The sequence below is a fragment of the Sander vitreus genome, chromosome 11, assembly GCF_031162955.1.
Source record: "Sander vitreus isolate 19-12246 chromosome 11, sanVit1, whole genome shotgun sequence".
In the NCBI taxonomy this organism is placed as follows: Eukaryota; Metazoa; Chordata; class Actinopteri; order Perciformes; family Percidae; genus Sander; species Sander vitreus.
This window is the reverse complement of record NC_135865.1, coordinates 5,573,278-5,601,256: the sequence shown is the minus strand read 5'-3', so window position 1 is coordinate 5,601,256 and position 27,979 is coordinate 5,573,278. Positions and strand designations below refer to the sequence as shown.

At 40.6% G+C, this 27,979-nt stretch overlaps 2 protein-coding genes across 3 annotated transcripts in view; both read right to left on the bottom strand.

Moving 5' to 3' along the window:
* Positions 1-4,655, bottom strand: part of LOC144526039 (calcitonin gene-related peptide type 1 receptor) — a 47,841-nt gene extending 43,186 nt beyond the window's left edge. The window contains exon 1 of one of the 2 annotated variants that reach the window (XM_078263189.1): positions 4,471-4,655. The gene's annotated coding sequence lies outside the window, so the exon portion shown is untranslated. Of the gene's footprint in view, positions 1-4,152; positions 4,174-4,470 lie in introns of those variants that run through there. The other variant, XM_078263188.1, reaches the window with a different exon arrangement.
* Positions 4,656-6,833: 2,178 nt separating this feature from the next.
* tfpia (tissue factor pathway inhibitor a) overlaps positions 6,834-27,979 on the bottom strand; it is a 68,314-nt gene continuing 47,168 nt past the window's right edge. The window contains exons 3-7 of the mRNA XM_078263187.1: positions 20,528-20,704; positions 18,208-18,285; positions 17,708-17,767; positions 9,714-9,902; positions 6,834-8,396 (exon numbers count right to left, since the gene is read on the bottom strand). Coding sequence (XP_078119313.1) covers positions 8,329-8,396; positions 9,714-9,902; positions 17,708-17,767; positions 18,208-18,285; positions 20,528-20,704 — 572 coding nt within the window. The 3' untranslated portion in view covers positions 6,834-8,328. The remainder of the gene's footprint in view (positions 8,397-9,713; positions 9,903-17,707; positions 17,768-18,207; positions 18,286-20,527; positions 20,705-27,979) is intronic.

Genomic DNA, 27,979 nt, shown 5'->3' with positions numbered 1-27,979 from the left:
TGTCCGTCACCTTCCGCTTTCTTTGTGTTGGAATTTTAAACTCTGGTCGATTTATGATGACTATGGTTACTAGTGATGTCAGTTAAACGCGTTATTAACGGCGTTTACGCAAACCCATTTTAACGGCGTCAATTTTTTTATCGCGAGATTAACGTTCTTTTTGGCCTAGCAAACTTTGTAGTTTTTTTCACATGCTGTTGCAACAACTAGGAACGTTATAACGTATAAAGTCTACTTGTGCTTTGTTGGGGGGTTTAAGAACACAACAGGAAGTCACACAAATGGGCCGTTTCATTGACACCCCCCCCCTCCCCGCACCACCCTACGGCAAATCGCCTGATCACTTTTCTTGGTGTGAATGCCCACTTACAACCACAGTCCAGCAGTACAAATACATTTTGCTACTTAAAAAAGTGCTGCAGAATTTTTTAAAAATTTAATAAGACGTGTAAACCCCCCGCCCACTTCAAACACGTGAGGTAATTTGCATGCTCCCGGGTTGGGACCCTGCTCGTATCTGGATTGTCATCACCAGGGATCAACCCGTGAGGACTGGATTGGTTAGGATTGACAAAAGAAGGGTTGAACACGGGTCAGATAACCCTGGTCCAACCCGTTGGTGTGAAAGAGGTAGTTAGCCACACAGCCTCCACTGTCCTCAAACCACTGCACAGTGCCAGCCACTGCACACCGACAAAGCTCCCCAGATGCTGCTTCTGAAGACATTAGCCCACTACAGTTCTCATCAGTGTGCTGAAATTAAACTGGAGAGGTGGAAAAAAATGACCCTCCATAATGTATGAGCGGAAAAATAACCTCAAAAGGTTTCGCATCCCCGAAACTGAATCCAGAACGCTTTGAGATGGCGGTGTATATGGGCATCATTGTGCTTTTGTGTAATACGATAACTTCGGCCCGGGGTTAGCAGACAGGAAAAACATAGGATGTATTCTTGGGTTGCCGATTTCATCCGAGCTGAAACACAATGAAGGATCAACTTGAATGAGTTTGAAGGGCAGTAAAAAGGTGCCGTAAGGATATGAAATTGGTCGTTCATATTCCCTTAATAGATATTTGTTAGAGCTCTTACAAAGTCCACAAAAGGACAGGGAACATAGGAGGTAAATCAATAAGACGCGGGCTGCAGACGTCCAGTGTGCCTTGATGATTTATGAGGGGTTACATTTCACAGGAACCGTCATTACTCTTGTGACTGGGCCTTTGCACTCATCGGAGTTGGCTGCTAGCAGTAGTTGTGGCAAGTTGGACCCCTCATAACAGCATCAGCTAAACACACATATCACATGCAATCCCTGCAAAATTGCCATTCAGTGTCAACATAACATTTTAATATCACAACAATGGCTCCCAAATGGAAGGTATACGGCTGCACAATTAATTGCAACTTCATCGAAATCGCAATATGGACTAAGCAACATCCAAATCGCAGGGGGGGGGGGGGTGCAATATTTGTTAATGGCAAAATATGTGTCAAACCATTCTGAACCCGGCCAACAAATCGTATCCTACAGACTAGAGAAAACACCTTTGTTTGGTACAGATCCTTGCAAAAATCTCCCTATAATCATTTTGATTTCTTTTCCTTTTAATAATTTCCAATGAAAATGAAAATAATGATACAAAAATGATCATTCCCTCCAATAGCGTGAATCATATCGCAATCAAAATAATCACAATTCAATATTTTCCCCATGTCGTGCAGCCCTAATGGAAGGTAGAAAGATTACCACCACTTTGCTGCTTGACTGAAAAGAAGTGATCCTCCAGTCAACCCCAATGCAGCACACAGTGACTGTGTGACAGTATCAGCAGCAGTGTGAATGAGATTCCACTGGCACAACCTCCTAAATCCCATTGCTTTCGGAGGAGAGCCACCATACCATGGAGACCGCAAAGGGCTCTGGAAGCTATGCAGCCAGACCTTTGTCTCGCCCACATTTAATAGCTGTTTTCTGGACTCAGGCAGTAAACACACAGTGGGATAGTTTTGGGCGTTGAATCTGTTGAGTTGCATTCCCACTGCACAATCAGCTCATGTATTTAGTGTAGGCCCAGGCCATTGGAACATCTCAGAGCAAAAAGGCCTCACAGACTCATCTGAAGGGGCTGCCAAATGGCAGCTTTGGCCCGTTCACTGTCCAAAGTGTCCTGATGGCTGACAAGCATGGACAGTGAAGTAAGGCTGGGCGATATGACCTAAAAATGAAATCTCAAACTATTATTAACAGAAGCAAACAGACAAATAACAAACTGGACTGCCCGCGCTGTCATGTGGTAAGATCGGATTTGTGTGTTGTTATCTCTATGGTCCTCCATGGGTTGCTGTAGTAATGACGTAGGGGTCAGTAACTACAGGCTTTCCAACGTGGAGGAATAAGCTAGCTAGCTAACTAACTAGCCAGCTGCTAAATGAGTACAATTTAACAATTTAATGTTTCATCCATACACTTCTGTCACAGCGCAGGAAAAGCACATTGCCAGATGAGTGACAACTGTGTTCGCGCTCATTTTCTGTAACGTTAACCAGTGAAGGATGAAAGCATTAAGGTGAATCAAAAAATAAATAAATAAATAATATATATATATATATATATATATATATATATATATATATATATATATATATATTCTAGGGAAAAGATGCATACAATTTGTTTTTCCCACCACTAGTTAATGTACAAGGCCATCTGTGAAGCAGGGGCGTAGCACAACATTCTGGGCCCTGTAGAAAGGCATTCTCTATGGGCTCCTCCCCGCATCCACACCTATTCTGGACCCTCCTCACATGAGGGCCCCAGTCCGACGCCCCTGCTAGGAACACTCCCCTTTCACCATTGCAAAACCCTTTTTGTATCATCATCGCAATATCAACTGGCGCAATAAACACATAGCGAAAGGCTGGGACATATCGCGAAAAGACACATTTTGTGTTAGTTGAAAGAAAATATCAGTAGAAAACGGCACTCCAAAATGTCTGTCGTTTTTTAGTGGTGCCTTTTATATTCAATTGAATGTTTAATTTGTTTAAAAAGAATGTTGGACGTGATTTCCATTAATTTGTTTTCAATTCAACACGCAATTGGTTGCATTTAGCAGAATGCCGAAAGCAGCAGAAAGGGAGTACACGTCAATATCCGTTTATTTATCGCAGGTAATATCGTTACCGCGACATTCAACATAGTTATCGCATATATTATTCTCCTCATATCGTGCAGCCCTATAGCCTGCAGTCCAGCTTGCGGCAGACAGTATCAACAGAAAAAAAAGTTGACTCATGTCCCCAAACTTGGCTGTGAATAAGCAGCAATCTGCTTTGGCTCCGGTGTTGCTTCTGCTCTGCCACCTCCCTTATAGTGCCTCCAGTGCATCTTTCCTCAGCAAAGTGTAGGCTACTCTGCCAATGGTGACCACCACCATCACATCCTCCTCCCTCACATCACCATCATCACCATAACCACCACCACTGTCCTTTTTCCTTTTGACTGCCCAGCCCACAAACTTCCAGCATGTCCAAATCTGCTGCTGCTGCTTATGTAACCATGCAGATGATTTAGCAACCAGAGACCACCGCTTCCATCAAAGCCTCCGCTGCTGATTCTGAATGGAGCATGTTGCTTTTCACTTCAATCAGTCTGAAAATCCTGCATGTATTACTCTTCTTCATTTACTTTCACTCTGATTATTTAATCTATTGAATGGAAGGCAAGGCAAGGCAAGGCAAGGGTAGATTGTATAGGAGCAATCCGTGGCTGCATACATTAAGTCAACCATAGCTGAGTCTGCCATGCAGGCAAGCCAATATTAAAATGAACCCTTGGAGTTGACGTACCAACAGCGTTAATGTAATCTGTACGTTTAGAAATGCTACTTTAATCCCATTTAAAAAGGGCTTTTACGCGTTCGCGTAAAGCATGACTACAGAGCTGAGTAAACCCTCAGTGCATGATTCAACGTACAAGAACACACCGTGAATAAAAGCTCCGTTAAGCGGAAAAGTGGATGAGCACTATGCATTAGAGATGTGATGTGCACGAAGCGCTTGGATGGCCAAACGGTGTCCGAAAACCAACACAAGACTGTTTTTTTCACTATATTCTTCTATCACATTATTATTATTTTTTATTTTTTTACCACATGCTCTTGACAGAAGCACAATGCAGTTTAACTGGATTCCAGTTATGGATGGAGGATCGTATACTGGTGCCCCGACGTTTTCTAACGGATTCCAGCATACAGTGAAAGGAACATGCCTCGACTCTGTAATCCAATGCACACAGCAGTTGTAAATGCCCTCGATAAACACACAGCGGCGAAGCCAAAAAAAATACATTGTCAACTCTGCGTTCAAATTCTTTTCTCGACGTTAGTGCCGCTCAAATTGGCCAGAAAACATGGAAGTAACACAGCGCATTAGCACACAATTTCATAGTCCGTGTCAGCGCGTCCTACCAGAGAGAATACAGTCCGACAGCAGCGCAGGAGGAGGGAGGGAGGGAGGGGGGGGGGGGTTCCGAACTGGAATCAAACTCTCAAGGCAATCCCCGGGAAAGTGTCTTCTGTCTTTGTTGCGCCGAGCACTAAACACAGCGGCTCTCTCTCCGGCGCTCAATGAACGCGGCTGAGGCGGCTGTCAGGTTGACGTTGTTGGAAGGCAACCCACTACTTCCGGTTACATCACACTGGAGCTTACAGCTGAGGGACCTGGGAGCTGTAGAAACTGTAGAGCTTTTTCTCCTCTCAAACCTCTGACTAATGGTACATTTATGTTTTCATGTCCCTCTTTTTTTCTTCTTCTATGTAACGACTCTTCGTTTGTATTGCTTCGTATTTTTATCTTCATAAGTTTGTACACGTGCTATTATTGTTTACCTGATTCTCACATTTTAGAAACTGGAAACGATCCAAACTGTTGTGTTGTCTTAATTTGTAAAGTAACTAAAACTGTCAGATGAATGTAGTGGAGTAAAAAGTACAATATTTCTCTCTGAAATGTAGGGCCTAGTGAAGTAGTAGACTCAATTAAAGTACAAGTACCTCAAATATGTACCTAAGTACAGTACTTGAGTAAATGTACTTAGTTAGAATCCACCATTGCTTAGTGCAGCTTTAAGTTTAAGTGTTTTTATGTTTTTTTTGTTTGATGAATATGTTATTTGCCAACATAAAGATCTGAAAGCTCGGTACTATTCATGATTTTAACTTTACGATGCATTTTTTGTAACAGAATGAGCTGCAGACAAATGGCTGAAAAACATTCCTTTATTTATATAAACTGTGCAAAACAACAGATGTGTCCTCTTATCAAAAGTGCAACTGGAATTCTACTTTATCCTAAATAATAATTAAATAAAACATTAAATCCCACATCAAAATAACTAAATCAATAGAACTCGTCTAAATCATAAACTAAGAACACATGTCTGAAGTCCAACAAGTGAAATCAAAAGTACATTACGCTCTGGGCCGTTTAAAAGAATTGCATCGCAAATAATTTTTTTTATCTTAACTGGTTGTAATCTTTACACACTTATATCTTTATAGCCACTTCACGGCCGTTAACATCCCTACTGAACGCCGTTGCAAAGCTTTCACCACACTGCCAGGAATTAAAAGGTGGGGAAACACTGAATCATTTATTCCATCTTCTAAGGGACTCATTGCAGAATCTGGACTTCAAAAACAACCCAAGGCACACTGTAGGGTTTGTCTTTTTTGCTGTGAAAAATGGTGTACTTGTTACACACAAAATAGTCTATATCCACGACGTTCCCCTTCCTCTGGTTGCTCTGGTGCCGCTGGAAATTCCGCCGGATGCCACTCTTTTCGGCCGGATGTCCGTTTCTTTGTGTTGGTGTTCTAAACTCCAGTTGATTTCTGAGGACTATGGTTAACTGCTCCTCAGATCTCTGCAGGGCAAATCCAGACAGCTAGCTAGACTATCTGTCCAATCTGAGTTTTCTGTTGCACGACTAAAACTACTTTTGAACGTACACGTGTTCCACCAAAACAAGTTCCTTCCCGAGGCTATTTTGCAGCGGCACCGTGGCTCCGTCCTGTGCTTAGCACCGGCCAAGATGATTGTGATTGGTTTAGAGAAATGTCAATAAACCAGAGCACGTTTTTCTCCCGTCCTGGAATGCTGTGTGGTCTAGCCAGACCCTCCTCCGCAGCGCTGTGGAGGAAGGTCTGGCAATGTGAGACTACACACGAAGAGACTGATGAGGAATAAAACATCAAATCTGAGGAAAGAGAAGACGTTTGCTGAAGTTAATTGTCTCAAATGCAAGTCTCCTTCAAAACCAATCCAAGGCACACTGTAGGGTTTGTAACCAAATTAAAATCACAGAACACCTGGAGTATCCATAGAACACCTGGAGTATCCACGGAGCACCTGGAGTATCCACGGAGCACCTGGAGTATCCACAGAGCACCTGGAGTATCCACAGAGCACCTGGAGTATCCACAGAGCACCTGGAGTATCCACAGAGCACCTGCATGTGACCCAGAAGCACTTCTACTCCACTGCCTTCACTGAATCATTTCATTTTTACATTTAGCTATATTTATTGGACAAAGGTCATTCAAATTTCACACTCAGGCCAAAACAATATTCTGGAATCAGCCTATAAAATATAGACCAAGTGTTGATTGTAGAACGTGGTTATTGTCGGAGGAAAAAAAGACACAGGATATGACTTCAGTGTCCTCACTGGTAACTCCGGCCCTGGAGCTTCAAGGTCGGCTTTCATTTAGTCACTTTAAAATTACTTTTAAGGTATTGTTTTAAAAAAAAAAAAAAAAAAGGATACAAATGTATTGCAGAATCTTTATTTTTAAAACACACATTATCAACAAAAACCCATTACATTACATCATTTTCCTCAGAATTTGAATTGTTCAGTTGTTGTAGCCATACAGTCGTTTTCATACATCATTTTTCTCATATATGATATGATATTAAAAAAAGGCTTTCTAAGCCCTATGGAAAATAAGAAATCTCTGTTATTTACTTATTTATTTTTGCTTCTTTTTTTTTACTGTGAAACGTGTGCTTGTTCAGCCTACATACGAAAAAACTGATGAGGAATACAAAATAAAATCGGAGGAAAGAGAAGACGTTTGTTGAAGTTAATTATATAAACTCTTACAGTCTAATGCATTAAAGCCATGATTATAAAAGGACACAGTAAATGTCTGTGAAAACGTGTAAAACTGTGCAGCCAACGGCAACCACCAAAACTTACTTTACACAACACTGCCCCCTTCTGTCTTTCCTTACCAACAACACCTGCAGGATTGCAACAATGATTTACGAAACTGCATAATATTGATTAAAAAAGTTCAAAAAAATAGAGCATCCACTGCCTTGTTCACATTGATTTATAGCTGTGAGGACATGGTCATCTTGATTAATGTGTTTGCTTGACAACATTCCATATATTGTTGTGGTTGATCCTAGAATAAGGATTGTCCCCCAGTTTAATCTGCTAATGCATTTCTTCACATTGATTAACAATAGTGGAGCTAGACCAGAACCTTTGTAGAAAAGATACAGTGTAGACTAGAGCTGGGTTAAAATCATTGATTCTCCAATTAAAAATAACATTTTTGCTTGAGTGAACTGATATGGGTTAATAAAATCCAGAAATCCATCTTTTAATATACGCCTTTTTCACCATGGATGTATAACCCGCCGCAAACATTTTGGGGCTCAATTCTTAACCTGGTGCAGTATAAAAACATATTTGAGGGTTGCTTCTTACAGTTTACAACAGACGTTCTCTCAGAATCTGTTTTATATCCCAGCTAAATTGGTATTGTAACTGAAATTTCCCTAACCTAATTGATAATGGAAAATGTAGTCGAATCGGAATCAAATTGATTTGAGAAATGACTGGTGATACCAATCCCTAGTTTGGACACAGTAAATATACAGGGCAAGCATTGGCAAATCCAGTATGGCTGCAACTTTGGTGTTCCCTATAAACGTTACAGTGAAATGTTTATATCAGTATGATGACAACAGAGCCCTGCAACTGTAAAAATGAAAAAGACACAATATGTCGTTTATACAAAAGCATATATATAAGATATGCAGAGCATCAGTGTGGAGAGCGACTTTAGTAGACAATTTTTGTCGATGAGATATTGAAATAATGTGAATAATGATGATGATTGCATTCAGTCACTACAACGCTAATTCAGGTACACTGCAAAACAATAGATATGAGTATAGCTAAACATAACATATGAACATAAATACAGATGGCTCCACAATAGTGCAGGATGTAAAGCAGAGCAAGGTGTTCACACTGAGCGATTAATAATGTTGTTGAGGTTTTTCTTCCTTATTCGGATCATCCCCTTCCTATGAGCTGCAACAGCAACAGAATGACATGATATTAATTGCATGCTTTTCCACCGAAGATTTCTATCTCACAATGAGGAACCTACAGTTAAAACGTGACAGCCGTTACATGTGCTTCCTACAATCAGGGCCTGAAAGTAACACCCGACCACGCGCCAAGTGCGGGTGAATTTGTCCACTGGCGGGTGAAACTGCAGCCAATGACATTTGAGTGAATCCTTAGTTGTTTATTGCTACTGTTGTTCTTTTACATTTCAACCCAAGTCCACCATCTCCTTGGATTTCAGCTCAAAAATTTGGCAGCAGAGGCAGTATAGGCCGGCTGAAACAAGCAACCAGTGGTGGAAGAAGTATCCAGATCCTTTGCTTCAGTAAAAATACTTTGTTACAAGTAAAAGTCCTGCATTGAAAATGTCACTTAAGTAAATGTATGTAAGTATCATCAGGAAAATGTACTTAAAGTATTAAAAGTACATTTACTAAGTGTTAGTAAATTAGTACTAAGTGTTTAATGGTCTAATCATTTCAGCTGGACTTGTAGGCCGTTATATTGTCGTGTAGTTTCATTTACTGTATAATAAAACATCATATCTTATAAAGTACATGTGTTTTTCTGCAAAAATCTTAATTTGTTAAGTAACTAGTTGCTGCAAGATGTCAGATGAATGCAGTGGAGTATAAAGTACAATATTTCTCTCTGAAATGTCGCGGAGTAGAAGTAGAAAGTGGCATAAAAAGAAAAGACTCAAGTATAGTACAAGTACTACAAATTTGTACTTAAGTACAGTACTTGAGTGCATGTACTTAGTTACATTTCACCACTGCAAGCAACCAACAAAAAGATGGAGATGATTCAAAGAAAAGTAAAAGAAGACGAGGTTTAAACGAGGTTGACAGTTGGTGACAAATGCAAGGTTCGTGAGTGGCTGATTTAGGACAGCAGTACAAAACAAATGGACTGCAGTGACTGTCTCATGGAAGATGATGGGGGGTGGGGTGGGGGGGGGGGGAGGAGTGTGTCAGTATATATGAAAACTGTCTGTGATGGTGGAAATAATAAATATACATTCTAAGAGTAATTTATTATGTTGATTTTGTTAATAACTTGACAGCACTTAAATGTATTCTTAACAAGTTCAAGAACGTCGCTCGTACATTTTCTGTATTTCAACTTTATGAGGCCAAAATAAAGTGGCTGGTAAAAAGCCTGTGTGGCCAGTGGATTTTAAAACCCACCTGCCACAGTGGCTGGTAGCCCAAAAAGTTAGCATTCCAAATTAGTTTAAATTATGAATTTTGAAAATGATGAATAAAATAATCATACCCTTTCTGTTTCGAATGCACTTGTGATAACAGTCTTTCCTGTGTGTGAAGTTGTTGTCGTTTCCGCCGCAGCCGCTGTACTGAAACATCAGGCATCTCTTGGCCTCGGGGTTGTATGCAAACCTCTTCTCTGTCCCATGACATGTTCCCCTCTCCACGGGGCTGAAGCACAGCTCTGAAGGCTTGAAGTCTGTCAATCAGAAGCAAGAGTCGAAAATGTCAGAAAATGGTTCTAAAATGTCGATCTGTGTTTCCTAAAGCCCAAGATGATGTCTTCAAATGTCTTGTTTTGTCCACAACTCAAAGATATTCAGTTTACTGTCACAGAGGAGTGAAGAAACTAGAAAATATTCACATTAAGAAGCTGGAATTCTTCTGGAATCAGAGAATCTTGATTCAAACCAATTAATCGATCATCAAAATATTTGGCAATTAATTTAAGTAGACAACTAATCAATGAATTGATTAATTGTTGCAGCTCAAATATATATGACCATGTATATATCATCCTTTTAAATGTTGTCAGTAAATAGTTGGATCACTTGGATCCATTCCATCTTAATTCAAGGATACAGGAGGATGTAATGGTTCTGAAGCAGCTGAAGACGAATGATGCCTGTTTGCTTTTCTTTAACATCATGTTAGCTTTTAACTCCACATGGGTTCATATCCTCACACATTAGGTTTCAGTCAGACTTTGGAATAGATTGTGTCCAGTGTCTGCAGGCGCTCAGACTTTACCGGACACATTTGGAAAAAGTGAGAGATGTTATTATTGCTTCCCTCAGGGCCATGTAAGCTATGCTCTTTGATTTATTCTCTAGTATTCTTCATGGTGAGACACGCAGGAGCGCTGATTAGCAACCATGAGGGCTCTTTCCCACTGAAGGACATTCAGATTTGCATAGGCAAACACTTCAACTTCAAAGGCCCACTATTTAATCCATATTACTTAATTTGTTGTGGTTGACTCAGGTCAATTAGAGCAATTAGAGAATTTGAGGACGGAATTAATTGTGCCTGACTTGTCCATACATATTGAATGTAGTTCTAATTTTGTTGATATCATCAACAGTAGCAAAGCATAAGACACTTTGACTTTACAGATGTGATATCACAAGGAACCCTGTGAAACGACTCTGTTTTTCAGTTTAAGAATTATTAAATGAGACAAAAACCACCACAATGCTATCTCAAGGAGAAACTAAACAGTTTCTTAGAATATGTTATCCTCAAACATTTTGTATCATGTCTCAAACATCCAGTGGGGCCGGCAGGATTCTATTTCATAGTATGCATAAGAACCACCCGCCCGCTGAAGCGGTTTACTGCGCTAGAAAGCAGCTGTTCTTATACTATTTGATGTGTATGAAAGTGTGCCCCTAGCGTACTGTTATCATAATGACCAGATCATGAAAATATTTCACTGAAGTGTTTTGTAAGAGAGAGAGAGAGAGAGAGAGAGAGAGAGAGAGAGAGAGCTGTCAGAGAGCCTGTACGGAGATGTGAAAAACATGGTTTGTCTGTGTGTAATGTAACCGTAATATTCATGTCTATGTTACCACACATGATTCAAACGTGCTATAGCTCCGTCCGTGGGTTTAGAACATTCTGATTAATAGTGGATACTTCATGGTGGCAGCAGTGAAAGACCCGCTCTGTGCCTGACGTGAGTCTCAGGCGAAATTGTCCAAGGATAATATTGCTATCGCCAGACTGGTGAGTGAGAACTAGGCAAGCTAATCAGCTAGCGGGAGCAAGCTAGGTGGCTAAGGGGAGCAACACAAGTGTGTGCAGACGCTGATACACGGACAGAATGGCATCACATTTACCGACGATGAACTGGTCCGATCCGGATCTGAGTAACGATGTGATCTCTATCTCTCTATTTAGACAGAAAATGTGTCTTTGTCTAGACGATGAGGAAATAGAGGACTAAGCTAAACAAGCTAGGAAGATCTGCCGAAGCATCGGAGATGAACTAAAAAGGCTGAATGCTAGGGGACTCAGCGATGACGACACGAAAAAGCCTGACATTCTGTGGAATGTTTTTGAGGGTCAGTTGAAGCTTACCGTGAACTTTAGAATACACAGACTCCACCTAATGCAATACAGACAGAAACAGGATGAAAACATCGATGATTCTGTGACCAGAGCCAAAACTTTAGCGCTGAAATGCCAATTTACCGATGAGGAGTTGAACGAACGTCTGATCGAGCTTATCATTGCTAGCACGCCACATGACACTCTGAGGAACGACCTGTATAGCAAACCTCAAGGCTATTCCTTGGCTGATGTGTTAAAATGAAGGAAGGAAATATGAAGCTTTATCAGCAGGGAATGAACTGTTAAACCAGCTTGTCCTATATACTTCGGAAAAAGTTCATGCAATACACAGAGGACGAGTATGCCAGAACTGTGGCACAAACCGCGGCAGACGGCAACAAAAGCAAAACGAATGCAACGAAAAGAAGTAAGTCTCGTCCACCACAAAACAAACACCAGGCAAATAAGAAAGGACACAGGCTACAGCACGAATCCGAAATTGATGTGGTCGACAGTCAAGAGCCAGAAGAAGAATACATGTACCACACACAATTCCACTCGATCACAATCAGTGAAAAATGCATGTACAGCATCAACAGTAAATCGCCTAGAGAAGAGGCCTACACAACACTGAACGTGAGACCACCTGATGTACCAGGCTATGGACATACACTTCGCCTGACAATCGACACAGGAGCATCAGGGAACACTCTTCCACTGCGCACATTCAGACAGATGTACGGAAGCAACGCACGTGCATACAAAAGACTGAAGAAAAACAACCCAAAACTATCTGCTTACAATGGTCATGAGATCCCTTGCTTTGGAACCATCAACATTCCATGCCAACACAAGGAGTCCAGATGGATAAACGCCTACGTCGATAAAAGTTCTACGTCGTGGATGTACCAGGACCAGCTGTAGTTGGGCTACCCACGAGTGAACTGTTGAATTTTGTGAGTGTGCATGTGGACACAGTTAAAGAAAAAATGGATGACAGCAAGGAAAACAAACAACAAGCAAAACTACTGAAAATAACTACCTGGGATGATCTCAAAAGAGCATATCCGCATCAGTTTGATAAAATAGGAAACTTTAAAGGAACCGCAAAACTCATCCTGAAGGATGACGCCGAGCCATTCATAGACCCACCACGGAAATGCAGCATCCACATCAAAGACAAGCTCCAAGGTGAGCTGAACAAACTCGTGGAGCAAGATGTTCTGCGGAAAGTCAAACACCACACTGACTGGTGCTCCAGCCTGGCGTACAGCACAAAGAAGGACGGATCCTTACGGATATGCCTAGACCCACAAAAACTGAATGCCAGCCTGAAAAGATGCCCACACAAGATACCTACGGTCGAGGAACTGAATCCAAAATTCGCAAATGCAGAGGTTTTGACCCAGCGAGATACTGGTCAATACATCTTGGTGAAGACTCGCAAGTCTTGACAACGTTTCGCACTCCATTTGGCAGATACTGCTGGAAACGTCTGCCATTTGGACTGAGTGTATCTCAAGATTTCTTCCAGGCCAAGATGGAACAGATCCTGGAGGGGCTTGATGGTGTGGTCAGTATGGTTGACGACATAGCCGTATGCGGAAAAAAATGAAGAAGAGCATGACCGGAACCTGATTAACCTGACGGAACGGGCTGCAGAAGCAGGTATGATGTTCAATAGTAACAAATGCATGATAAAGCAGAACAGTATCTCATTCTTTGGCAACCTGTACACAGACAGTGGCATAAAACCAGACCCTGCAAAAATAAGAGACATACAGAATATGCCAACCCCCCAAAAACAAGTATGAACTGCACAGATTCATGGGAATGCTAACTTACCTCGCAACTTACATACCAAAGTTTACAGAGAAAGTGCACACCTTGAGAGGACTGCTAAAAAATGATGCTTTGTGGATATGGGAAGCAGACCATCAGAAATGCTTCGATGACTTAAAAATCAGCCATCACAGAGGGACGCATGTCTGAAATACTATGACGCCAGCACACCCCTGACACTCGAAGTAGATGCATCACAGAAGGGCCTAGGTATAGCACTGGTGAAGAACAATAAAACCATCGCGTTCGGATCAAAGACTCTGACGGACTGCCAGTCAAGATACAGCAACATAGAACGTGAAATGCTCGCAATAGTTTATGGAATGCAGCGTTACCACACCTACCTGTATGGAAAAATTCACCGTGATAACAGATCACAAACCACTTGTCACTATCTGCTCAAAACCACTGCATGCAGCACCACCCCGACTCCAGTGTATGCTGATTAAGACCCAAGGGTACAACTATGAAGTCAAATACCGACCCGGAGCAGAAAATGGTCCTGGCAGACACTGTTGGCCGGTTACCAAACCCTGAAAACAGCGGCGTCATTGAGCTGGTTGAGCACATAGAGGGGATCGAAACAGAGTTTGAGGATCCAGAGAGGCATACCATCGCCATAATAAACTTCTCACCTGGAAAACAAGACGCTCTGCGTAGCCAAACTGCTGATGACCCAAGGCTCCGTGCGCTGAAGGAATCATTCGTCAGGGATGGCCTGAAAGCATAAAGGACCTACCTAAAGACCTGCGTCCCATACTGGTCTTTCAGAGACAAACTTGCTATAGAGTCAGGAGTCATCTTCAAGGGCAGACAGGCACTCATTCCAGACTTCATGACTGAAGACATTCTCACACAACTACACGTGGGCCACCAAGGCATAGAAAAAGACAAGCCGGCTGGCAAGATTGAATGTCTATTGGACAAAGATGAATGACGACATTGAAAGTATCTGCAGATCATGCAGTGTGTGTGCAGAGCATCAAGATGCAAACCCAAAAGAGCCTCTCAAACTGTATGAAATACCGTCCCAAACCATGGCAATCAATAGCCTCCGACCTTTTGAAGTCAATAGCCGCCACTACATGTTGACTGTAGATAGATACTCAAAATATCCACTTGTAGATGAAATGCTAACTCCAGTATCCAGCCATGCAGTCACACAAAAAAATGCAGAGATACATGTCCTTATTCGGACGACTGGACGAAATCCTGACCGATAATGGACCACAGTACACAGGACAAGCCTTCAAGGGACTTGTGAAAGAATGGGGAGTAAGACACATCACTGCAGTTCACCCCACTATCCCAAAAGCAATGGATTTATTGAAAGACATGTCCGACACATCAAAGCCATTGTGAAGAAAACACAGCAAAACAAAGGTGACCTCCACATAGCTTTGCTACAAGTAAAAGCGACACCTATTGACAGCAAACTGTCAGGTTGAGTAGGTTGATAGAAAAAGGTATGGTTCGCCAATAGAAGCACAAGTTATGGTAATCGACTGAAATGTTTTGAAATATGTGTTAGTGACAGTTAATGTTAATCTTTGGAAATAAAGAACTGAATTCAGTTATTCTTGTATGGTTGATACACAGCTAGAAATGTATTTTCTGATTATCTAGGAAGGTCTAAGCTAAACAGGGGGGATGTTGTGATATGTTATTTGGAACTAGATTACTACCCTAGGTGGAGTGATATGCACCACATGAGTAGCGTAGTCGTACCTGCATGTATGTAATGTGGCCTAAGGTGGAAGTAAAGTTACGGTGGATTTATCCTCAAGTCCTCATCATTGACTCCTAAATAATACTTAACTTACCAAGAGCTGCTTAGTTTGGGAATAGTTTATTTCCTCTTTGGACACAGGGGTCGACATTACAGCTTCTCCCACTGACACTAAAAGTGTACATCATTGTATAACCACAAGATGTCAGTCTTTGGCTTCAACATAGCAATACATGCTTGGTAGAATGACACCATACTCAAGATGTGTGCCTTCTATACTCCTCTCCCAGCTTTCGTGACTTTGAAATTCAAATGCCCCTATTTAAATTCAGTAGAGAAAAACAAAAGTCACCTGCTATTTATAACTGACATGAACCATTACCATTTATGATCCTCTATAATCTATTTAATGCAATATCTGAATAATGCACTGCTACTTGAAAGAGTGTTACTTTGATGCCAGCATTGTTTCTGAGCGATATCTTTGTGCTTACATGCTGGAGATTGCATCGCAGAAATAAAGAAAATAGATTGAAAAGGAGACGGTGCTTTTGAGGCTAACTCATCCTGACACTTTCCCTCTCAATATTTTCTGACAAGAGTGAAATTGGATTCTTGGAATTATAACTCTTTGAAGGAGTTGAGGGAAGCAGGCCAGGACGTCCCTGTGCTCTCCTGCTGTGGCACAACAGAGCCTGAGAACACGACAACTGTTATATATGCTTCCTCTCTCCTAATACACAGAACATTTAGGAAAAGTAGGAACATGTGACAAAGACACTGAGTATGTTTTACATGCACACTAATATTGCACTATTATTCAGAATATGACAATATTCCGACTTTGATACAGGTCATGTAAACAGCATATTCCGGTTGGATATTTTGAATACGGCCTTTTTCTGAATTTAGCATTTTCTGATTAAGTGGGTTGTGTCAGGTTTTAGAGGAATTCTATGTACATGTATACAGCACATTTGGAATGTGCATCTTAATCAGGTGAGGTGGGTTGGGCATCTGGTAAGGATTCCCCCTGGGCACCTCCCTAGGTAGGTTTTTCAGGCACATCCAGCTGGGAGGAGGCCTCGGGGAAGACCCAGGACTAGGTGGAGGGATTATATCTCCACCCTGGCCTGAGGGATCCCCCAGTCGGAGCTGGTTAATGTGGCTTGGGAAAGGGAAGTTTGGGGTCCCCTGCTGGAGCTGCTGCCCCCGCGACCCGACCCCGGATTAGTGGACGACGATTGATGCATGGGTAGTCTCAATCAGGATATTTTTTTGCAGTTTGCAACACTTTATGGCCTCTTGCCTGTTTACGTCTTACTGTCAGCTCTGTGCATTGCTGTGGTTATTGTAAACAAACCAACCACCCAACAGTTTGCAAGGCTGCGTAGTAGAGACGCATGCCTAAAAAGAAAAGCCCACAATTCTGTTCGGAAGGAGAAACACAGCTACTTCTAAACATTATCAAAGACTTGGATATCAACAGGTTTTTGGATATGCGCAAACATCGCAATGCCGACCTTTTCAAGAAGCTGGTTGAAGGAATGAAAGAGGGACGCTGTGTTCACACGGTCCAACAAAGGGGGGTGGAAAACTTAAAAAAAAAAAAAATCCTATTCTATCCTAGCATGTAAACAGGAATATTAGTGCAATATTAATTTTCATTAGCCATGTAAACAGCTTATTCAGTATACAGTTTTTTTTCCAGATAAGGGCAAAACTCAGAATAGTAAGTGCATGTAAATGTAGTCAATGATGCACTCGGTTTCTGCCCTTTGCCTTGCACAACTGAAGCAATTTTCCAAAATGTCTACCATCTACGCATCACTGCATCTTGACTTTTAATTTTATTTTATCACAGTAAAGTGATTGGCCATCAGCATGCACTGGTTTAATAAATGAACTTAATGAAAGTTTTTTTTCTTCTTTGGGGTTTAAGCATAACTCAGAAGTCAGCCGTGGACTGCTTACCACTATGAAGACAGGGTGATGGATTTAATTATGCCTTACAACAGTTAATCTATCCCAAATGTCTGCTCTGAGATTTATTTAATGAATTAACACTGCATGTACTCCTTCTGCCTTTATGCCTTGCTGTCTGCATTTATATGATGAGACAAAATCTGTTTTTCTCATCTTGAAAGGGAAACCATTATTTTTCTTCTTTTCTGGTTAGTTAGGTTACTGGATCAAAAACTGTAATCAGCAACAAAGAAATCTGATCTCTGATGTTGTTATTCAGACTGAAGAAATTACTTCTTAAGGTGTGTTGTAGTCCGGTAGTACATTTCGTCAGCTGTAAGCTAGCTAGCTACGCATGCACCAACCATGTGTGTGGTTCCTTTGACATTACATTAACATCCATACTTTCTTACCTTTTGGGTCTCCATTAGTGCCACTCACTTGCACCTGAGGTTCTTTTACAGTCAACTCCCCTGAGAAACAAACATATGGCAGGGGATCAGTCATTTTAGGGAATAGTTAAAAAAGAAATTTCAACATTGCTTTCTTTTCCCAGAGTGCGATGAAAAGAAAGATATGACCCTCATGTCTAATAGTGGTGCAAAACTTCTCATCTAGCTCTAAAAAAAAAAAGATCGTATGTCCCAAAATGTTGAACCATTCCTGCAAAAAGTAATTGGACTGCGCATTCTTCGCATAAGCAAAAAACAAAAAACAAACCTGAGTTAGACATGACTGCAAAACTGAAGACATATTTTACTGTGTGTTTGAGGGATTAACTTGAGCACACATTTATCCCATTGATTGGGGCTGATTTGAGTTATTAGAATGATGCCTTAACAGTTACTTTTTGTTTTTAGACAAGAACAACAAACTTTGTTATACTTGAAGTAGAGTGTGGTGTACAACTTACCAGTTAACATGGTTGGCTGCACAACACCGGATTTTCTAGCAGACTGTGTGTTGACGTCTGGTGCCTTAGTGGATTTTGCTATATTGACAAAAAAAAACACAGATCTGAGACTGGTGTGTCTCCAGTCCCGGCGTTATGGGCGGGCTTTAGGGGGCCGGGCCCGCCCCCAGAGTCAGCTGTGCCTGCCCTGGATGGATGAGCCTTTTTTCCTTTTGATTTTTTTTTTTTAAACTGAGGAGCCAGTCACCAATCCCACCTTTTGTTTTGTACAACATTTTGTATCCATAGGCTACTATACTAAATACAAATATATCGTTTTGAATATACATAAATCATGAATAAAAAAAAAGGGGGTTTGTTCTTAATTGTATTAAAATAATTGTAAATTGATTTGATTGGTTTGTCAAAACTGATGCGAAAAAAAAAAATTACATTATTATATTATATTATTATTTAAACGGCGAAGTGGAGAGGCCTCGTTCACCTGGTTGGAGCTGGCTGGTGAATGTGACGCTCGTACAGGCCTTGCTGGATACACCGTGACTCTGTTTGTGGATCTCCTGATCGCTGTGGATTACTTTTTTTCCGTGTCATTGGATTACGGCAAAATACGGATCTTTTTTCTCAACGTGTCTTAAGGTTTTATGGTGCGTTTGGAGAGGCATCTCAACAGACTGGAGGTCCAACACTGATTGTTCACCGTTACATTTTAGTTGAATTTAAGCGTCTGTCTATTGTGTTCCAAGACAGCCGTGCTGCGATTGGATTTCATAAGGGAGAATTGTTAAATTGTTACAATGCAATTTAAAATCTGCTTTAAAAATAAACATATGTGTTTTGGAATATAATGTTCAGCTTCGGCACCTTTACCTATGTGCTAAAATATACAATGACTGAGGAAGCCTAGTGACGAGTCCATAGCAACCAGTGTTGAATTGATTATTTCCCAGTGTCCTTTGCTGAATGGTCTCAATGTTTTATTTCAAGTGAATACTAGTTTACTAGAGGAGTAACTTAGTATTTGAAGTAATGCAGTAATGCAGGAAGTGTGCATTTAGTTTCCATGCTTATTGTGTTTTCACAATAATGTTAGTGAGTAAATCTACTGAAATGGCCACCACACCATAACAGAGGAGTGTGATATAAGATGAGAACGGAGAGGTTAACTCATGTATGTCATGGCTGTAAAAAAATCAAATGGCATTTGTATATCTTTGCTAAGCGCAAGCTAGCACATAAGGGGAGGGTCATGCTTCTTTTTCAAATCATTTTGGAGGGTCATAGAAAAATTATTACTGGCGAGGGGAGGGTCAAGTCTTTTTATCCTAAAGGTCCCAAAACTCCTCCGGTGGCCCATTAAATAAATAACAGACAGTCCCTTACATAATGAGATTTATTTAATTTGTGCCCCCCCAAAAATAATGGCATGCCCGTCCGTGAATTTGTGTCTGGAGCTGGGTCTGTGTGTCTCCACTGCTATCCACAGAACATAAATCCAAGGAATGCATACCTATATTTAGAACAAATTTAATTAAATCCCAACGATCAATCATAATTAAAGTAAGTTTAATTTCTTTAGTATCAGACTAGAATGGGTGTTGGTCTGCAAACTATATAATCTAATGAAACCAGACAGAGTCATCTATCTGAAATTTAAAAAAAAAAAAGGATTTTCCCATTGATTTTCAGTACAACATGGGCTGCCTGCAGAATTGGTCACAGTGGAGGGACTTTTTCGTTATTTGCTTTGACAATTCCAATATCTAAATGACTTGTAAGTCGTGCCTAAGTCTGCCATAATTGAGTGTGCTCCGGTCACTTTAAAACGATTTAAATGCAAAATCAAGGTGGAATGTGATTTCATGGTCAGCTAAAATTCATCAAAAAGTTAATTTTCTGAGGTGAAACTGCTTTGATTATGTCACCGCTCTGAAACGTGTTTGCATTTGTTGTGCAGCAGCTGTGATCTGGCTGTCCACGAACCCAGAAGTATGTACAGATCACATCTTGCATATGCCTTTGAAGTGAAGGCAGGAGAAGTAATGATTTCCATTTGTGCAAATTTAAAAAGCGAACAAATGTCGGTTCATGTACAGCTGACTTGTTAGTCTGAGGTATAGATGTGTTTGCTCTCAAAGTATAAGGCCTTAAAATAATTTATTTTCCATCAAATGACGATATCTTTGGCGTCTTCACTGCTGCTGAACACAAGACCCATTCAGACATTATTAGTGGTCTTGAATAGAATTCGCGTCTGTCTGGATTTCTTGGGTGTCTGCCAGTCGTCACTGTAAAAGGACAATAGTTCAACCTGGCCTACCTGGGTTCTGACATTTGGCCTGGCATGCCGCCATGCTCCTGAAATTGTTGGCATTGCCAAAGCAGCCGCCGTAGAAGAAATGCTTGCACTGCTGACTGTCGCTGTCAAAGAAGTAGCGCGTCAACAGCCCTCGGCAGGGGCCAGGAGCCTCGCCTAAGTGACACGGGTTCTTGTCATCTAGGGAAGAGAGAAGGAGAGAACAACTGTTAGAAAACGTTTTCACATTAACCTCTTAGTCAGCATTGTTTGCACTCAGTTGTGATTCTAGACCATTTCAAATGGAGGGGCCAGGCTGGGGCCACATGCGATTTTAGGGGTACCAAATATATTAAGCACAAGTGTTACATACCACCAACCCTCCATAGGTTTGGTTCTACAAAAGAATAACAATACACATATAACAATACACACAAGAATACTCAGTCAGTGTTAACCTACATGTTATTTATCACTGCAAATGAATAATATCCCCTCTTTGAGGATAAAGGTGGTGTTAAATAAATATGAAATATTTGCCAAAGTTAGGGGGGCCAGAGGGGTTGAGGCTAAATATTACAACCCACCCCCAATTGGAATCAGATCCCCTTGGTAGGTGGTCTAAGTACAGTTCGCTTGAAGTCTGCATCGAGGTTCTTTCCACCTGTGCAGTGTGAACACAACACGTTTCAGGTTGGTTTTGCCTTTTGCCAATCTATCATAGCCCTGAGTCTCCATCAGAGCTGAAGTGGACCAAAGAGAGAACTGAGTCCTTTTTCAAGTAAACTGGCAATGCAAAAAGAATTGAGTCCCTTTTCTTTGTCGGTCCACTTTAAGATGACTGGTTTTGGTTCATTTAAAAAGGAATATATGTGACAACACCCTAAGAAAAGACTCCATTAAAAGGTTCAGTAGGTTACTTTTATAAACGTTCTTAAGTTCTTGTCATATTTGCTAAATCTGTACCTATATCCGGACAGTAGAAAATGAGATGGATAATCTGTGAAAAAAAATCATGTTTGTCTGCCTCCTCATAGTGCCCCTAATGGCATTTACAAGATTCCAACCCGCCCACAGGAGAATCAGAGCCGAGGAGTCTCAAACGCCATGTCAATCGCTGCGATCAAACTGTCAAACTATAGGCACCTGTGATCAAATATGAATCAAGATTCTGTTACTGCACTGCCTATTTCTAGCCGGCTGTCGGGGCACAGACTTCTGTTGCTTAATAAATAAATAGTAAGTGTGTGTGAAATGTCTTTGTTTCTCTTTTCTCCCAGTGCACAGTTTTGTTACACAGTTATTAGTCTTTCATGGTTTGTCTGACCAAAAAAAGAAAGTCCGACAGAAGTGCCCGTCAACATCTCACATTGCACATGTGTGAGTCATCTTCACTAGCTTGCATTGATCAACATTACATTTCAGTTTCTGTCGTTTTTGTTCTGAACATAAGCTCCAATGTCTCCGAAATCGACTTTGTTTAGAAAGTCAAATAGGAACGAGAATTACTACACACACTGCCTCGATTGAGTTTTCAGGGTCAGCCATTGACAAGCTTTTTGCTTATATATATATATATATATATATATATATATATATATATATCATATATATATATATATATATGTATGATGCAAGGCCTTGAGCAGTGACTGATACATTCAAAAGAGAGAAAAAGAGTTCAACGTAGTCCAATGTAATCTTGAAAAGAAAAAGCCATGCAAGAAAACACCTAAATAAGCACATAGTGAGGGTATTATATAGGTACTCAAAGTGTGTGTACAGGACATAGGTCCAATAAATGAACCGCAGGCCATGACAGACTTTGCAATCACTGGCCACTCGGTCACAGCTCGCCCCCTACCTGTCTCCCCCGGGTTACAGTGACATTTCCACTCCAGTCAGGTTTCAGATTCACTCCCAACCTTCCTCTGAAAGCTCAAAAGTCAACACTTCCAGCAAGAACTTCCTTATGTTCCCGAGTGAACCACATCACCACCTCTGTCAAGTCTTCCTTCTCTGCTTTTTTTTTTTAATGTCATATCTCTTTACCTCAGCTCTCACTCCCCACGTTTCACTTCTTAGCACTCAGCATATACTGTATCAGCAATTCCCAGCCAGGGGGACATCTGCTGTTGCCAGGGGGTACGTGCAAAAAATTGTACAGTAGCGTACCTCATTTGAAAAAAATAGAAATTATAATTTGATTAAAAGAATATATATCTAAATAATAAGTCAACCGTAACACCAGAACACTACATGTTGCAGTTATGTAAGAGCGTTTGAAAACTAGTCAACAAGCGAGAACAGAAGATAAGCTAAATGTAATGAAGAACTTCAAATGTATAACTATAAATAACTAGTTAAGAAAAATGACTAAACAGTTCAAATGATTAGCTAAAAGTAATGATGTTGGTGGTTGGTTAAATGGTTAAAATAGTTATCTAATAGTAATGAATAAATAAATGGTAGAAATAACTAGTTAAAAGTAATGGGATGGATTTTCCTTTAGATTACAGTAGCGTTTTGTTGTAATTTGTAACAAATCACCTGCTAATAAAGTCTAAGATAATAAGATCAAACAGGGTAAAATAACGATGGATCTCACTTCAGATTATGGTACTGTTCTGGTCTAATATGTCACTAATTACATATAAATAAGGATGTAACTGGGAAATAAAGATGCAACGTGCCGGCAGCTTTCATGTTACTGTGGTCGGATAGTGACATGCATTAAATGTTCTTAAAGGGTAACTACCATTTTTTTCAACCTGGACCTTATTTTCCTATGTTTTTGTGTCTAAGTGACTGATGGGAACAACAATCTTTAAAATTAGTCCAGTATTAAGCGAGATCGCTGCAGTCGGCAGCGGCAAAACAAGCTACAATGTAAGTTAATAGGGTGATTGTCCAGCTTGTATTTACCTTCACAAAAGTGCTCCTTTTGCCACTGACAGGCTCAGATTAATATTCTAAGTGTCTGACAACACCCTTTACCGTTACCCTTTAGGTGTCGTGGGAGTATAGCATTGATGAAGCATGTATTAAGTATATATATATTATCCTATTAATAAGGCTATTCACCACCACTGGAACCAGGCTATGAGGGACTGTGTGAAGGAGCGACCAGAGGTGACTCGACGTGGTTTGACATTACTGTAACGGTAGTTTTCTCTATATATACACAGTATATACATAAATAAGCAACAAATGACAATAAAAGGCTATGCCCAATATTTGGCTACTAATTAGAGTGTAATTTGGTGTAACAGTGACTAAGTATGGTGTATTTTGGGTTTAATATGGCAATATATACAGTTTCTAATTACAGCTTAATTTAGCTGTATGGTGTCTAATGCTGTCTAACGTTATCAGCCTCCATGTAATTAGGGTATAACTGTCTTTGTTTTCTGTCTAAAAAAGATCACGTTTTTCTAGTTTTGTTTTAATTTGATACAAAGTCAAGCTTATTATATCCTATAATGAACTAAATACAGCATCATTTAGGTGCATGGTGTCTAATAAGGTTATAACTGCTAATTTACTGTCTAGTTAAGGCTACATTCTTTCTAGTTTGGTCTAATTTGATACAAAGTGTATGTCTTATTGGAGTATTGGCATCAGGGCAGCTCTGATCTCAATTCTGCATCTTGTATTGTTTAAGGTTGATGTATAGTATGTTGTAGTACAGTACTACATTCTTGTTTCCTGTTCGTCTGTGTTTACTTGATGGCAATTGTTATCATATGACAATCCAAGCTGTAGGTATTTGGAAGGGAAATGTAAAAGTGAGAGATTATTTGTACTTCAAATCTGTCATACAAACTGGATTCAGACTCTGTTTAATCTGAAATCTGTAACTTTGAATGCCCTCGCCTTCTGCAGCGTGGAGAACTCGACAGCGGGGTTGTCGTGCAGGGACCCTGCTGTTTATCTGAATAAGCCATCACCAAACCTAAAAAAAAATATACAAGCTAGTGACAGCCTCATGCTTGATTTGAGTCTGTGACACAATCACAACCATGGTGTGAAATGCATCACTTTCAGTGGACTGGCTCACTTTGAAACCTGCAACCTGACAAGTCGTGACAGCAGAGTAGAGTGTGTGTATCCCACCACGGAAAGTGTACAATAATGGGTTGTATGTTACACACATAGTCTATATCCACGACGTTCCACTTCCGGGGTTGTTCCGGTGCCGCCGGAAATTCCGCCAGATGTCACTCTTTTCGGCCGGATGTCCCGTTACCTTCCGCTTTCTTTGTGTTGGCGTTCTAGACTATCTGTCCAATCTGAGTTTTCTGTTGCACGACTAAAACAACCTTTGAACGTACACATGTTCCACCAAAACAAGTTCCTTCCCACGGCTATTTTGCAGCGGCACCGTGGCTCCGTCCGGCGCTTAACACCGCCCAAGACGATTGTGATTGGTTTATTTTCAATTAAATTAAATTTTATTTATAGTATGAAATCATAAGTTATCTCAAGACATTTGTACAGATAGAATAGGTCTAGACCACGCTCTATAATTTACAAAGACCCAACAATTCCAGTAAGTTTGTTTAGTTTGACAGTGGCGAGGAAAAACTCCCTTTTAGGGAGAAAGCTCGAGTGGTGACGGTGCCAGTTGGGGTTATGATGAACAGTGGCAGTTATAGTCACAATAAAGAAAATGTAACTATTATTAGGGCATAGCAGGGCGTAGCAGGGCACTGCAGGGCATAGCAGTGCACTGCAGGGCGTAGCAGGGCACTGCAGGGCATAGCAGGGCACTGCAGGGCGTAGCAGGGCACTGCAGAGCATAGCAGGGCATAGCAGTGTAGGCATAGTAATATAGTAGTTTAAAGAAATGCCAATAAACCAGAGCACATGTTTCTCCCATCCTGGAATGCTGTGAGGACTAGCCAGACCCTCCTCTGCAGCGTTGTAGAGGAAGGTCTGGCAATGCGAGACTATGTTTACAGTAACTAGTGCTGCCCCGTTGAAAACATGCCTGTTGGGAACGGGCCGAATGCTTGACCGTATTGCTACTTGCAGCTTTCTGGAGAACCGCTCATCTAAACAACTTCACACTCGACACTGCGCGTTCTTGGCTCCTGAGTAGGGCTGTGCAATTAATCGAACTTCGAATTACGCTCCTAACGATCACGAAAACAATGGAATCAATAAAAACAATTATTTTGCAATGCGAGACTACATCACACCAGACGCACACGCCAGACCTTCCTCTTCAGCGCTGTGACGATAGGTCTCCAAGCTGGTACTCCACAGAGAAGCATATTTACAAAAATGTCCAACTTCAGCGTTAAGCTGTAACTTTTTATCCACCAGCTTCTATAAGACATGCAGCCATCGTGGGTTTACAAAGAACGAAGACATAAAATGTGCTGATTGTAATTTACTGGTTAACAAACAAAATGTATTAGCCTTGTTAGAGGCTAAATTAGAACTCTGCTGAGACTTCTGACTAAACACAACGTGTCCCAACAGCTGCCAGAGGACGCCTTACACCAGCTACACACTCACTATCTGGTTGATCTGTTATCTGGTATTTGAAAAACCACACTCTACTGAAGGGTGACCATGATTAGAAGGCCATCATTGTGACATCTAAATACATTTTAGGAGGTGACTTTGACTTAAAAGCATGGCCAACGAGATGTGTCAAAGGGTACTCTAGCACTTTCTCTAGAGCAATGCGGTAATGAATAATTCAGAAACACAATTCCCTATCAACGCTGTTCTGTGAAGGTGGAAGAGGTGATTTTTGTTTTGAGGAGAATTATCGGTCAGCTCTTCTTTCTTTTATGCGCTGGGTGTGAATCGCACGGCCCATTGTTGCAGAGAGTTTTGGCTGCTCTCCAGGGAGAACCTCAATAGTTCAGCCAAACAGTTTTCAACATTTAAGAGGCTCAGATGATTGTGAGGGGGAGAGCCTGCTTTGTGTATGAAACAATGTATGTTTTTACATTGCTTTCATGTTTGTGTCAAACCTAGAAAGATAAGATTTTAGGACAATGTACAATGAATATATTGCACACTGAACATGTCTAGACCATACTTTGTCTCACCCCATTCCTCCCTTATCTCTCACTGGCTCAATTCCCCCCCCTGCCTATTTTCTTCCTTCAGTTTTCTTCAATATATCTCAACATATTTTGAAAGGTTTTTTATTGTTTCTGCCTCTAAAAATGCTGACACCATTTTGGCCAGGCCTCCTGCAGGAAAAAAACCATGACTGGTCACTAATGGAATAGAAATTTTAATAAATGAACTCAGGCGTGAAAAATAACAGCTGCCACTGGGTGGAGACAGATATAATGCAATCCCATAGAACAGAGATCTTCAATAGGGGGTCCAGGACCCTTAGGGGGTCCTCAGAGTTACTGCAGGGGGGGCCCCAAGTTAATGTTTAATCTTTTTTTTTTTTTTTTTTCAAAAGTTAATATACAGTGTATGAAAATATACATAAACATGAGTCCAACATATTATGAGGAAAGATAAATCAGCCTATTTGTGATTTGTTTTTAAATGTGCACATTAATGACAGGCTTACCGTGTGTGTGTGTGTGTGTGTGTGTGTCTGAAGATGTGTCAGATGTTGTTGGGTGAACAACATACATGCTTGCTTTTATGTTTGTGTGTTTTTTAATGTTACCTGTTGACTGTCGGAGCAGTCGATACAAGAAAATGTTCTGTGTGAACAGTCAATAAAGTTTTATCTTATTTTATCTTACTGGCCTGTAGGTAAAATAGCCATCCACACATACTAAGCTTAAGGATTCACTGTGCTACATGTATGTTTAACCTTAAAAACATGATGTATATATATATCACTAATTATTATTTTAATAGCTTAGTATTGTATGCACCATACAAAAGGTATGTATAAAGGCTTTAGGTCGCCCTACCCATTATTGTAGGCCCAGTTTTATATGCAACTTCATTTTATACAATATATGTAATACATATATTCCATCTCTCTTTTAGCTAAGGGGTCCTTGGCTTAAAAAAAGACCCCGGGCATAGAAAGACACTGATCTCAGCAGCAATATCAGCCTATCCATATCTCCATAAAAAGAACTATTACATTTCTAAATGCTTTGTTATGATGATGTTGTTTGCAAATTGTAAAGTGATACAGTATATATACATACATCTGGTGGGATTAGTACGGTGGCCGGGAAGTGCAAGGCAACATTACAAAGAATAAAACACTTTTACAAAGCTCAAGACAAATGTACATTTTGGAAAACATTTTTACCTACCATAAAACACAATTACATCAACACTTTTACCAAGGACAAAACAAATTAACATTTTAGAAAACAAATTAACAAGACGCAAAACACTTTTACCAGTCCCGAAACAAATTTACAAATGTCAGATTCTTCACGGAAAGGGAATGTACCACATACCGGAAGTGATGAGGTGTTGTCGTTGTAGAGCATAGATATATACAGATGTCGCCTTGAC